Source organism: Falco naumanni, chromosome 3, assembly GCF_017639655.2.
Source record: "Falco naumanni isolate bFalNau1 chromosome 3, bFalNau1.pat, whole genome shotgun sequence".
Lineage (NCBI taxonomy): Eukaryota > Metazoa > Chordata > Aves > Falconiformes > Falconidae > Falco > Falco naumanni.
The window spans coordinates 9,681,389-9,695,482 of NC_054056.1; the positions used below are offsets into that span (position 1 = coordinate 9,681,389).

A 14,094-nucleotide genomic window follows, 5' to 3' on the forward strand; every position below is an offset into this window, starting at 1 on the left:
GTGTGGTACTTCTACATTTAAGTCAGCTCTCTGACAGCTTGTCTTTGGCAGACACAGTCTGTGTTATATACAGAAACTGTATATATACATATACAGAGTTACAGACAAGCAAAACCAGGCATTTTTCTCCTAGGCAAATTGTTAAGCTCATGGAAAAGGTTCTTGCATTCCTTGTGATGAAAAAGGAGAAATGCTGACATTTCCAGAACATTTGAAAGAATTAGTGTCCTACAAAGCAAAAGCTGAATTTCTCTCAGCAAAGGCTGGCAGACAGCAAGTATTTTATAAGCTTCCCTAGTAAATATCTGGCCACAAATCTGAGAAATATCATTTATCTCATTTCAAGTCTGAACTATGTTCAATTTAAAGCTATGTAAAAGGGACCTGCTAAGCAACTGATTATCTGCTCAGACCAATAAGGCAGTCTCTTGTTACTTGAAACCACACTGGAAGACCTTATGTAAATGCAGGTTTACCAAAGGGCTTCAGTGTTGAAATGACACTTACTTCACAACATAAACACTTCTGTTCTTTGATTTTCCTGTTTCTTGTATTTTGTAGTCTGAAGCAAGTTAAAACTATCTGTGCTTCCATGTTGTGGGCTGTCATATACTACCACACAAGGACACATTACCTAGACCCCAGGCAGCAGCAGCAGCCATCCTAGCCATCTTAGCTTGAGTTTCATCATTGACCTGTGTCCACTTTTCACAGCATTGCTGGTGGAGCTGTCCCCTAAAAAGAATCCACAATTCTTGATCAGCAAAAAGCCTCTTTTAAGAATTCCATCTTTTTAAACAACCATTTTCCACAGATGACAGCCAACCCCATTGTTCTTTTTATATAGAGTGGAGAACAGGATTCTTCTCCTCTGGCCAACTCAGATATGCTAGTCTGATGACAACAATCCTATAATCAGAAAATAATTTCAAGGCACAATTTGACAACACAAATCCAGACAAAAGTTTGCATTTGTCCCTCAGCAATTAGTAATGCCTACTTTACACACTGAACTCCAGTCTACAAATAGAGAAAAAAAAAAACATTCCCAAGGAAAAAAAACCAAACTACCATCAAACAAGGGATACTTAAATTTTTTTGCAAGTGTCAGTAGAAGAAATATATGATCTGAATAGTTGTGCGTGGCTTCTGCTATCAAACATTTTAGATACATGCATCATCAAGTTTGAAGACAGAGACTAGAGAATCGTTGCTTCTGTAACCTAGTATGAAGACTTGTCATGGCAATACCTCAGAGGGGATCTGAATCTTTCATCTCCAGTGGAGAGGAAGCATCAGGATTTTTTTATATTATTTCTTTCAAATCAACTGTGAATGCTCCATTAATCAAACCCATTACTGCGGGTGTTGCAGTTCCAAAATTTCTCAGGCTGGATACTCTGTAGCAGTGGAAGAGTTGCCAACTGTGAGGGAGGCCAGCTTGTCTTTTCTACTGTCATCCCCTCCTCTCCCCAAAAAGATAAGTTAGTCAAACAGAACCAGTGGGCTGCCACAGGCAAGACAGTCATTCTGACAGCTTAATAGCCCAGGAGGAAAAAAAACCCAAACCAAAACAAATGAAAAAACCAGACAAACTTTGCAACAGCAGTAAACCAGGACCTCATAGATACCAATAAAGTAGTATGGCTTTTGCAGACATAACTACATTAGAAGATTAATTAGAATATTTTGGCTGTACTTTCAAAACATCACTGCACAGAGTACTGAAATAATGATGCCACATAATATGTTCACCATATTCTGCCAAGCAGACTCCAGCAGCACAAGTAGTCAAGTTGAACACCACTGAAGAACATCAGCAGCCAAACTATGGAATCCTCAGTCTCAACATGATGTCTCTAGTCAGTTGCAAGGTAGCAGACAGCACTTTGCAAAGGCACTTCTGATTTGTAAAAAACATCTGCATAGAAACGGAGTGCAGTTCCACAACAGCAAGCACACAGATCTTTGTGAGATCGTGATTGCTTTCATCACTACAGACTATTGATTGATGCATAGTATCTAGCTCCAACAGAAAAAACCTACATCCTTTTATAATGTGTTTGTCACTGATATGTGAAGAAGCAAGAGGTTCTGAGAGGACACTTTAAACAAATACATGTCCTGCAGGAGGGACAAATTCCATAAATCCCAGGTGGGAGCTGCCTACTCCTAGAAAAGATGATTGAGAAACACTCTGTAAGAGGATCTGTTTTTCCTGCTGAAAAAACTACACCCAATATGCTTCACTCTCATCCAGAAACAAAAAGGGCAGAAAAACGCTGTCAGAATTCAGTTTCTCAAACAGCTCTATTTCTCTAACAGTAACATGACTTTAGTGAAGAGGAATCTCCTTACAGTGTGCCATCCCATGGGTTCACGTCAGGACCCATCAGAAGAGTGCTCTAGTGACATGAAAACTTCAGTGGAAAGGCGGAACCTGGACCAAATCACACATGCCCCTGGGTAGAACTGCATGCTACAACGCACAAGATGCCTTCTCCAATTATCTTCTTTGAATTGAAGTGAACAGGGAGAAAAAATCAGAAACCCCCAGTTAACTAGCAAGCTGCAAGTTGCTACCAGCTTACCCTCTACAAACACTTGACTCTAATCATCAGTTACATGTTGACAACACATATTTAACACAAGGTTTGAAACACCAAATGTACACAAAGACAATGCTTAATGAATGCAAAAAAAAAAAGTAATAACAAAAAACTCAGCCATCTACAAGATGGGCAAAAGGGTTTTAAAGTGGAAGTAATTTATTTGGCATAATCTTACACCCAGGTAACTACCAGGACACAGACAAGTTCATTAACAGTTGTGCAAAAGACCATGTATTCTGGATAGGCGCAGGTCTGACCATGAATAAATACAGAAATCTCTCATGTTTTAATTAGAGTTTAAAAGGGAGGGTCACAACGAGCTCCTTTTATGATTGTTTTTGACAAGTGCTCCCTAATTAAGGTTTCCTGCGAGGTCCCCACTATTTACAAATTCTTTCTGTGTTACAAATGGGGTTGATCTGATTGTAAGACTGCAGATTCTCTTTCAGAAAGATCACAAACTTACCAGAGGGCCCATCCCATAAGGCTTAGGGATGTTATTACCAATTCTGACTTCAATGAATGAAGTGAGCAGTCACTGGAAATACTCAAACTACTAAGCAAGCAGGAGTAAATAGGAATTCAGGCGAAAAAGTTTCACCTGGATGACAGCATCCAGAGAAGACATATGCACTGTTTTTAAAGGCACCATTTTCCTCAGTCTTCAGTCATTTCCCACTTACCATTCACCGAGTGCTTCCAAGCAGCGCATCCGTCCTAACATCAGCTCAGGATCATCTTTGTTTGTGTCCATCTTCTTGTCATAGGCCACCAGAGCATCTTCCCATTCATGAAGCTTTTCATACCATGTAGCCTGAATTTCCTAAGGGCAGAGGGGATCAGTATAAATAGCAGGATTAATATTTATCATTCTATATTAACTACCGCAGCTTCTCCCGAAAATTTCTGTGCCCATGGTGGTCACTAAGCCCTTTTTTCATTCTAAATATCCTCATGGACTTTTGCAATACAGAGAAAAGCCTTGAGCTACTGCAAAAACAGGAATCCTGAGTATTGCTCAACCTGCACAGAAATGAATTCAGGTTTACCAGAGGAATCAATCCAACATCATCCTCCTCTTCAGTGTCAGTAAAATACTAGCTCATTAGTTGATGCTTTTCTTTTTGGAGAGGGGAGTGAGTGGAACAAGAAAAAGGGTAAATCTAGAAGATATTCTACTTGCCATTGTTGCACATGCTCGCATTTAAACAAGAAAAACAGTGCTGTGTTCAGGAATGGAGTGACCAACTGGAAAAAAACCCAATCCCCAAAAGCACACTGTGCATCTGGCTACTGCTAGGTAATTTTTTATTACAGCAGGTAGCATGATGTTGGGGTCTAATCATAGCACTCAAAAGGAAAGGCTACCGTTTGTAACAAAGACTTTAAAAGTAAGCCAAGCAGTGATCCTTATCAGCTGCACAAACTTTTCTTCAGTCTTTGTTTCCAATTTTCAAGAAATGAAATGCCTCAATATATTTTCCATACTTATCTCTGCCAATGTGCTTTTCTGCTCAGTCCTTGGCAGCTCATGTCTTGCTTGACACAGGCTGCAGAATAGATTCTTTCCCCAGCCCTGTGGGCAGGGTCAGTATAAACCACGCACTGCATACCAGGTCTTCCACTTAGGACGTTTATATACCAGTCCTTTAACTTCTCAGCTCAGTCATAATATTTCAAGTTCCTGAAAGCAGAGCTCACAGTTCCTCTCAATTTCTTTTCACTGCCTATTCTGTCAAACTCTGTGTTTTGAAGTGCATTTACTGCTAGAACTACATTACTGCTATAAGAGTGAGGTCAGAATTAGGTAACATCGAGCTTTGCTCAATCCACCCAAGGAATCATAAGAAACTGCAAAGATGTTCTGAAGGCCGTACTTCTCCCAGAAAGGACTTCTTTTCCAGTCTAGGTCAAAACCACACATAATCCTACACCAGAGTAATTCCACCATTTTGTGCTTGTACCTGTTCCCACTTTCTAGTGGTTCCTAATGAAAGAGGCTAGTCTATTGTGCTTCCAGGGCTGCCCTCCTTTTCCCAGTCACCCTAAGGCACTGCAAGATTTATGACAGCAAAATCATCTTTTTAACAAAGTAGAATAGGCAGGAGAGCATAGATGCTTTAGTTCCTAAATGCAAACTAAATGCTTGTAAGAAGTGGGTAAAAAAAAAAAAAAAAAAAAAAAAAAGTTGTGCAGAGGAAGACAAAATAGATACAGAATGGGGTTATTTTATTTCTGTGAGTAATCAAAATGTAAGGAACTGGCTAATCTACTATTCTCAATAATATCTGTGAACTCTTGACAGATTCAGGTGCCTCCTACATGAGAGAGGCTAGGGGCACAACTGCCTTTAAATCCTTACCTGGAAAGTGTTGATGCAGTTTGTCAAAAACCCTCAAGCTCAGAACAGGAGCTTACTCCCTCTCCTCCCAGCTTCTCTAAATAAAAGACTTCTTTTGTCAAGTTGCTAGTTGTTCACAGCTGCATTTAGCATCAACAATAGCTGCTAAATTCTCTTCCAAATCAGTTCTTGCAACCTTCCTCAGCTATCTTACCTGTATACAGTGTTTGCCAGTACACAGCTAAGTACGGCGTACGTCACCATAAGTGGCAAGGCACCTTCAGTATGAATGATGCAAAATTATGAGCAGGGTTAGAACCCCAACATGATTGATTGAAAAAACACAACATGACACACACAAACCCAACCCCCTAAAAAAGCCATCAAAACATAAGACATGAAAAAAAGTTATCCAGCAGGACTCACCAGCTCCCCAAAGTGCTTCATGGCATATTCCAGTACCCCAGCAGCTGCTTCTGGCTGTTGCAGTTTATTGTTAATGCTGAAAAGGTAGGAAGAGAAAGACCATTTAAACACAGCTGGCAATTATTATGGGCTGGTATGAGCTTCTGCTTGATAATACCAAGCTCTGTCATTTAGAAATACCAATGGAACACCCTCCCTTTTGTTTAAAACTTCCAAGTGAACAATTAGACTACATAAGACACACAATGACTACATATTTCCAAAATAATAGGTGCACGCCTATTCTCTGCACATATTCTCAAGACTTGTTACACAAAACAGTAATCACATATGATTATCAATTCTAAATAGCAGCCTGCATAGGGAGAAGAATAGTTGTCAGTAGTCTGAAAGGCATAATTTCTTAAACAGCTGCACTTAAAGAGATTTACAGTACTGATTATTTTTTTCTCCCCTTTCTCTTAAAAAGATCACCAACTGCTTTAAAAATCAGAGCAGAGATTCTAATGATCCAGGAAACAATCTACGTCATAAGAACAGTTGACAAATGTTACCAAGAACACACAGAAAAAGCCCACAACTCTACTTTGTTTCATATGTCTCTGCACTGGTACTAACTGGTACTGGTGCTGCTCTTTTGCTGGTTTTCAAGAACATGTCAGAAACTCCTGTTGTCCCACCTAGTCCTCTAGTCCTCATTCTGTACCACTGAGGCACCTTGCTTTGCAAGGGCAGCAGAATTTTGTGAAGCACAAGCAAATGGGCTACTCATGAGCCTGGTTCTCCAGTTCAGCAACACAATGTACAGCTATTGTCTTAAATCATTTCTACTTCACACTGGTTTTCTGATCTTACTACCAGAAATGGCTCTGTCTGCATATTGGTGCTTGGCGGTCAGCACTTTTGCTAAACCACAATTTAATGAGGAAATTAACTTTTTATGAAGCTCCTGCTATTTTATAAAGCTTATTTATGAACAGTGTCTGGCTCATTGCTCTCCTCTTTCCCTAGCTGCACTGGAAAACAAAAAGTGCAAGTTGCTTAAAGCAGTGTCACAACACCTGAGCATGCCACAACACACCTTCAGTCCAATATTAATGCTAGTTAACATCTGGAATGGAAACAGCACAACCTAACTAAACATGTCAACTGAGAGCAATGCACAGAGACTTTCAATGGTCTTTGAATACGCCTCTGTAGATACAGGCAGCTTTCAGAAAGGCCCCTTCTTGCCTGCTATCATCAAAATGACTGCTTATTCCTGCCCCCCACCCTCCTGCCCATGCGAGGCCTCTTGATCAGTAAGAGACAAGGAAAACTACATATACAGGCAATATTCTGAACAGAAAGCTAGGGAAATTTTTTAAATGAGTGCTATATTTCTTCTGTCTGTTGAAGTTTCCTTCCCTGACAACTAAAGAACCAAGCTCCTAGACACACTCTAGGTATCTGGGAAGGTCAAGTAAAATACTTTTGGAAATCGGACCTCAGAATGGTTGAACTCAAATCTGATTTAGTCAGGCTAAGAATGCACCGTAATCACAGTTCATGATGACAGGCACCCAAAACTGGGAAGCACTTGAAATACATCCATGCCTTTTTTTAGCAAGATAGCCAAAGAACATACTACCTCCGTGCTTCCCAAGGGAAAGCTAGGCAGCAGTGCCTCATAAAAGTGATAAATGGCTGTCACATTTCATATCCTGATGATTTAAAGAGCCATTGGCAGACACATCACTTCCAGCATGTCAGACAGTTAATTACTTCCAAGTTATCTTTCTTGTCAACACTTCCTGACAAAATTGGCCATTATCTTTTATTCTTCAACAATTAGCGCTGCTCTTTCACTGATGCTCCCGGGTGCACTCAATTACTCTTTTTTTTTTTTTGTTTCTTACTGTTTTGGCTATCCAAAGTAGAATTAAATGTTTCAAAGCTGTCTATGGCTAGGTTTAAGCAAGGGGTGGGGAAAGAAAGGAAGGAAAAGGAGAAAGACTTTGATTTAAAAGAATACACAGCAGTAGATATAATACTGTATTGTCATTATTAATCACAAATTACTCTCTTGTAACAAATGATCTAGCCCACACAGTGAGTAAAGATAGGTAATTTTGTGGACTAAGATAAGCCACTGACTGGGAAATCTCCTGTCAGTTATTTCATGTTTTGACGCACCACATTAAAAATGGTGTATACAAAAAATGGGGGGGAAAGAAGCAGCAACATTCACTGCTTTGGCAGAAATGGGCCTAAACACAGAGAAGTACAACTGCCCAGAAGAGTACAAAAATCCCTCCAAAGCAAGACTCACACAAAGTGGGGTTTAATATGGTTGAACATTCACCGACTGTTTCTTCAGAGTAATAAAATCTTGGTAATCACTGCATCATTTTGCTATTCCATTTTACAGGCTAAAGGAAACACAGTTGTGTGTTAAGTTGTTGATTGTTCTGATCTTGTGTTTTTTGGAGGTTTTTTGTTTGTTTTTTTTTGAAAGACCTCAGATTTCTGCTTTTTCTTATTTGCTGGATTCAGTGTACTCTGACTGCTGGAAGTATATTGACAGTTCCCAAAAATCACTACTACCACAGCTGACTGGAATGTGTTTTCAACAGACCCACTGTTCTCTGCATACAAATTCTCTGAGAGTGGGCCGGCAGATTGTACTTCTCTTGGAAAAGCATTTCCACATGCAGTCCTGTTAATACATCCAAAATACACATTTAGAAATCATGGCATTCTGTGCTTCCCTACCCTTTCACCTTCCTACTATTAGGATACTACCTCTTTCCCTTGCAGATCTGATGAGGTCTGCACTCAGGCAGAATCTTCTTATATTTTTTTAACACTCAAAGCACTACAGAGCTGTCCTCTAGTTGTCATGCTGGAGACTGGACAGAATGAAAAACACTACAGAAAAGCATCCAGGCACACAGAAGAGGCCCCAAAGAGCTAATATTCCAGCCAGGCAGAGTTGCCAGGGGGTTTTACTCACAGTGTTGCTGCTGGAAATCAGGGCAATTTACCGGATTAGGATCAGGGGGATAGATTTCTCCTTGTATCTGGAAAAAGATAACTACAGAATCTTTCAGGATTAAAGGAGAAGGTGGGAAAACATCTCTCAAGATAGAAACAACGCTGCTGGCTAACTCAGCAGAAAGTAACTTAAGTCTCTGTTTACTGGGAGACATCCTTGCAGTTGCTCCTAATTCAGGATAATATGAAGTTTACTATTAAGGAGAAGATCAATTGTTCTCCGTATCTACTGAGGGTAGAACACATTCATCTGTTCACTTTTGTTTACAATCTAGAAAAAAGCCACCACTACCACCTACTTTTCTTTTAAGGCATGCTGCCAAGCCTTCAAGTAGACTACCGTATCTCCTTTCTTGGAAGTTTTCAGGTATAGGTTTGGTAGGTTATAGGTTACATATGTCATCTATCAGGAAAGGCCTAAGTATTCAGCTGTGCTGCTGGTATGGGCTGGCAGAATCTTCCAGTATTAAAATGGGAGTCCAGAGAAATAAAAAAATTGTCTAAGTCATATCAACAAGATTTTGACATATTTAGAAATAATGCATTAATTTCACTGTTTAGATACCCACCATTTGATTTCTCTTCTTACGCAATAAGGGAAGTCGTTAGAAGAAACAATAAAGCAACAGAAGATCTTCATACTTTCCTTCAAAATCAGGATTAATCAGTTGCAAAACTGATTTCCATCACTGAAGCTTTGTATGAGTTTGGTCTGCCTGGACTCACTGCATAATTATATAATGCAGCACAGCAGAATTAAAATTGATGTCACAACAACAAAAGCATTAATTCTTATACTCCAAGTGCACAATCTTCAGCAGCTAGGGGCGGCTAGGAAGGACATGAGACTGGCACAGAAAGCTTTGTGAGAAGACCATTAAATCCAAGATGATTGACAGTTTTTCCCCCCCTCGTTTATTAATCAATATCTGAACTGTAGCCAGGATAATATTTAGTGTTCCTGTCCAACCCTAACCTATTTTTAGTACTTGACCATGATCAGTGGGATAGTAAAATGTGACAAGCCTTCTGATGAAAAAAAGTTTTGTACGGATGGAATGACATAGTAATTGGAAAAAGTTATTACCCTTGGCAAACTCCCTGATATAAAAATCTCGGACAAAAAAAGTATCTTAAATCTTTGAGTATTATTAGTGGTGAAAGGTTACAAACCTACTTTTTGATTATTAAGATATCGAATAAAAATCTAAGTCTTAGATGTGTAAAGCACTAAAATGTAGCACACTCAGCTAGAATCACAAAAAAAGAACGTTATTTAAGGGAAATATACTCCTATTGCTTGTATATTTTAAAGGCTATTTAAACAGGAACCAGACATGAACTGGGAATGAAAAACAACTTTACTGTCTTCAGAAGAAAGAGTACTCAGATGATGGACTTTTCTCCTCCACAACCCCCAGGCATAAACGTCTAATGTTCACTAGTGATACTCTCTTTTATACAGCCCTGGGAGCTTTCCAGTCTTCCATTATCTTTGAGGGTCTCTAACAATATTGTCTGTCACTCAAAATATATTAAATTTTCAAAAACTAAAAAGTAAGAGATTATACCCATCCCTATCTTCCCATAACAGTGAAGAACTTTGTTTTAACAGTCTTTTCAGGAGGTCCCAAGCCTATCTGTGAGCTAACACACACATTTCCTATTGCCAGAAAGCATCTCAAAACTTGGTAGAGAAACCTTATTTTTGCAATAAAGCAGCTTGTGTGCAAAGTCTAGACAAGAAGACAAACTTTTTTTTTTTACATCTCCCCAAGTTTGTTTAAAAAGCTCCTCTACGTGACAGAATTTACCAACCTAAGTCAAGCCTGTTTTTCCTTTTGAGGAAGTGCTGAGAGCTTGCTCCTGGAATTAGAAGTGGAAGGCACTGCTACTTTGTAGATACTCTGGGGAACAGATAATCCTCTAGCAAAAGGAACTGGCTTTGTTGGCCAGCTTCCCCAATTCTACAGTTTGTGTTCAGGCATCCCTGAGTCCTTGATTCAACAAACCTCAGAAAACAATCAATTGCCCCCAAAACAACTCTAAAAAAATGCATTTCCATCATGTCACTAAAAATTATTCCCATGCTGGGAACAAGTATGTTTGAGAAACCAATACCAGGAAAGAGCTGTTTTCAATAAACAGTTGTGAAGATTGACTGCTTACAGGCCAGAATAGCAGCCCCTTCAGCTTTTCAGCAAGGGCACACATTGCTCACAGGCATTAAAATTGGCCAGATTCCCAATCTTGATATAAATGCTTGCAAATCAAATAAAAACATTCATGAGCTTTGAAAGGAAAAGCAGTGAAAATGTTACCAAAAAATTCTTGGCTAGCCCTGCTGCTCAGGCTGCAAAAGATCTTGTACCACCTACCCTTTATTAACAAGATTCAGTGAAGTCAGAGAAGAAAAGAAATTGCCAAGGAAGACATTTAGCAGAAAAAGGTGAAACACTGAACCACAGCCTTTGCATATTTGTTACACCAAAAAAGGATACATTAAATAAAAAAGAAATCACAAATGATTGTAGGAAGTATTAGCATTTTGTTTCTCATCAGGCCCTCTTACTTCCACTTGTTTCTATATAACTTCAGAGATGTATAACTATTTGCAGTAGGTAACAATTTTATTTAACTTTACTAGGGATTTAGTCATTACTGTAAAGCTATAGCAGAGTGACCGTTAGAACATTTATGAGCATCTCCAAAGCCAGAGGTGAACAGTTTCATACTTCCTTGGAGGGGAAAGCAGTATTTCACAGAGCTTTGACAAAGTAAGTGTGGACTCCGGCAATCTGCCAGCAGAGAGTTGAGAGGCTTTGCCATCTCAGCAAGCACCAGGAATGCTAGATTCTAAGCATTTGCCGGATGCATATTAAGGGTTTTGCAATGACTGGCTACCAAATAAATAGCCAGAGGGCACTGAGCTTTCCTTCTTGTCTCAGCTTCACATATACCTGCCAAAACAGCTTCGCAGAGAAGGCAGTCATTTAAAACCATCTCCAATTTAATCCAGCCCTCCAGGGACAAGAGAGACTTGGTTCTAATCAAATAATACTAATATACTTGAATTTGGTAACATCAACCAACATTATAAGTATAGGGTACATATTAACTGCAATCACATTTAGACTCAGTTCTTCCAACCACTTCAAACTTACATCATTAACGAAGTCGAAAAGGATTTGCCTCCTGTTCTTGACTTCAGCATCTCCTTTTTAGCTATCGTGTGGCAAAATATTTCCACATTCAAAATACAACAGAGGAAAACTAGGGCGGTGGATTTTGGACCAAATGATACTCTATTTCTCTATTGGTACTGGGGGAAAGGGAAAAATAGGACTACCCACTCAGTAATCACAGAACTAGTTTCTTCCTAGCTATGCCCAAAACTATGCTTCTTTCCAAAATATAACAGGATCCTGAATTCAAGTTTTAAGTACACCAGTACGCAGCAGTGGAAAGTTTTCTACAAACTGTCAGTTCCTACAGCTGATCTAATCTGGCAATGACGATCATTAGTAGCTATTGCTGCCTAAGTGACTGCCCTCAGTTCTTCATGTAACAGGGAAAGATTCATCTTTCAAATACTCATAAAGAAGTCAAATTCCATTAAGGTTACGGTCTCTGCCAAGAGAGATCTGTCTGCCCGAATCTCTCTTAATGCTCCCTCAGAAGTAATGACAGATGGGAAGATTTGTGCTCTTTTCCATTCCTGCATAATATGTCTGTTGTCACCCCCTTACACAGAGCAAAGTGAGAGAACAAGGAAGTATTACCTCTGTTTTAAAAAGGGTAAATTCAAGTATGCAAAAGAAAGATAGCCTGCATTAGCATACACAAATCAGAGGCTGGACCCAAAATAAAACCCTGGCTGTCTCATTTTGAGTGAAATACTCCAGTTTAGAGAGGGCATTCGGAGGCCTTTCTGCACTGTTTTGTAACATCTGTGCACGACAAAGAGTTCAGTTAAATCTTGGATCCTTCTAAAACTTGTATAAAAGGGGAATGCACAGGCCTACAAGTGGTTCGTCTCTTCTACATCTGCCCTTCATGATGGGAGTGTGGGTGAAATTCAGACTGTACAAAACAGGTAAGAGTTACTGTGAGCAAGAGCAGCAGCAGAATGTATCGAATCCCTATGTAACAAGATAGGGGTGTTAGCAGGGTGGCTTTTTGGGGTGGAGAAGCCAGAGTCTGGCCTGTCCTATTCTTTGTTCCAACTTTGATGAAAACACGTTTCTCATCACAGGAAGCCTGAGAAGAATTTGCCCCTGGGAATGACAGAAGCTCCAGCTGGAAGAGGGCTCAGACAGGATTAGAGGCAGAACAAAAAGGTCAGGCTTTCATCCATGTGCAGTGGCACTTTCTGGTCTGAAGTATAAAAAGTAATTTTGCTATGGAAGGTTTCTGGAATGTCCACAACAAAAATGTGACTGAAGCCTATGGTCTGCTGTGGAGGTATCCTCAGTACTTTAATCAAATTGTACTTTCATATCTCTGGCAATATCCCAGGTCACCACTATCACACAGTAGCCTCACCAGCTGATACTACACACTACAGTGGTTTCTGCCTGAAGTACAGCACACAGGCACCCACAATGAAACTCAAGACACTCACACTGCCTGGAGACATCCAATTTTGACCTCCTCCAAAAGATCTCCTCTTTCTCCTCTAACAAAATTCAGGTTTATGAAACATCTGTATTCATATTCCACCCTTTCAGGGCTTTGACGATTTTCTCTTCCTAAATCTTTGCACCTTGTGGGGTCTCGTTACTATTCTGCAGAAAAACTATTAGCCAGCTGTAGTGCAAATCACAGGCAGAAACAAACATCTAGCAACAAGTGTAACAAAGCTAAGGAGGAAGAGAAATTGCACCAACAAGAAATTGTGCTTCTTATTTCTCTGCAAGTGGATATCAGATCAGCAAGGCTTTCCAAATGTTTTCTAATTAAGCAGAAATCCTGCAGCCACTTTGGATCAGCAAAAGAAGTCTAGATGGGATAGCATGTCTCAGTTGGGTTTGTCCCAATTTTCTTTGTAAAAGGAGCAGGATTAGCTTTCTCTTGTTTTTCTGGACACCAATAAACTCCTATGGCATTTACGCCAGGTGCAGATACAGGAGCCATTTACTCCTTTATTTGCATCTTATCTCTGCCAGTTACTACAATCAGAAACTTTGCAGAAAGATGCAAGAACCCACATGCTGGACAACACAAATCAAGAAACAACTTATCTGTAAGGATCTAGGACAAAAGTTGCAGACCTTTTCCAAAAGGCTGCACCATTGCTGAAGCAGTTCTACTTTGGGATCAAACAGGTATAATCAACTTTTCAACTGTTAAAAGATATAAAAAGAAGAGATTGGAAGTTGTTATCTCAGCCAGCTGGTATTTGACCTGAATTCTACAGATTTAAGGTTTACTCTTAAATCTACACTTTATGTAACTGTGGACATTTTAATTACCCATACATTTTCCTTTCTTAAAATCCTGTTAATAAACTGGCTGCCATAATGTTGGAGCTAGATCACATTGCCTGTTAAAAAGCCATCTCTTGTCAATTTTAAGTAGACTGCCTTTCTGCACTTTTTAACGTCCTTTTGCTTGTCCACTGCGAGTAAACAGAGACATGCAGTTTGACTTAGATATTTTGCAGACTTCTTTCCATCC

The 14,094-nt window shown here is 39.6% G+C and overlaps 1 protein-coding gene across 7 annotated transcripts in view; it reads right to left on the reverse strand.

The window, feature by feature from the left end:
• Positions 1-14,094, reverse strand: part of MTOR (mechanistic target of rapamycin kinase) — a 66,887-nt gene that overhangs the window by 24,838 nt on the left and 27,955 nt on the right. For all 7 annotated transcript variants that reach the window (XM_040586432.1, XM_040586433.1, XM_040586438.1 and 4 more), the window contains 3 exons: positions 5,380-5,455; positions 3,296-3,435; positions 635-735 (listed from right to left, as the gene is read on the reverse strand). In XM_040586432.1, coding sequence (XP_040442366.1) covers positions 635-735; positions 3,296-3,435; positions 5,380-5,455 — 317 coding nt within the window. The remainder of the gene's footprint in view (positions 1-634; positions 736-3,295; positions 3,436-5,379; positions 5,456-14,094) is intronic.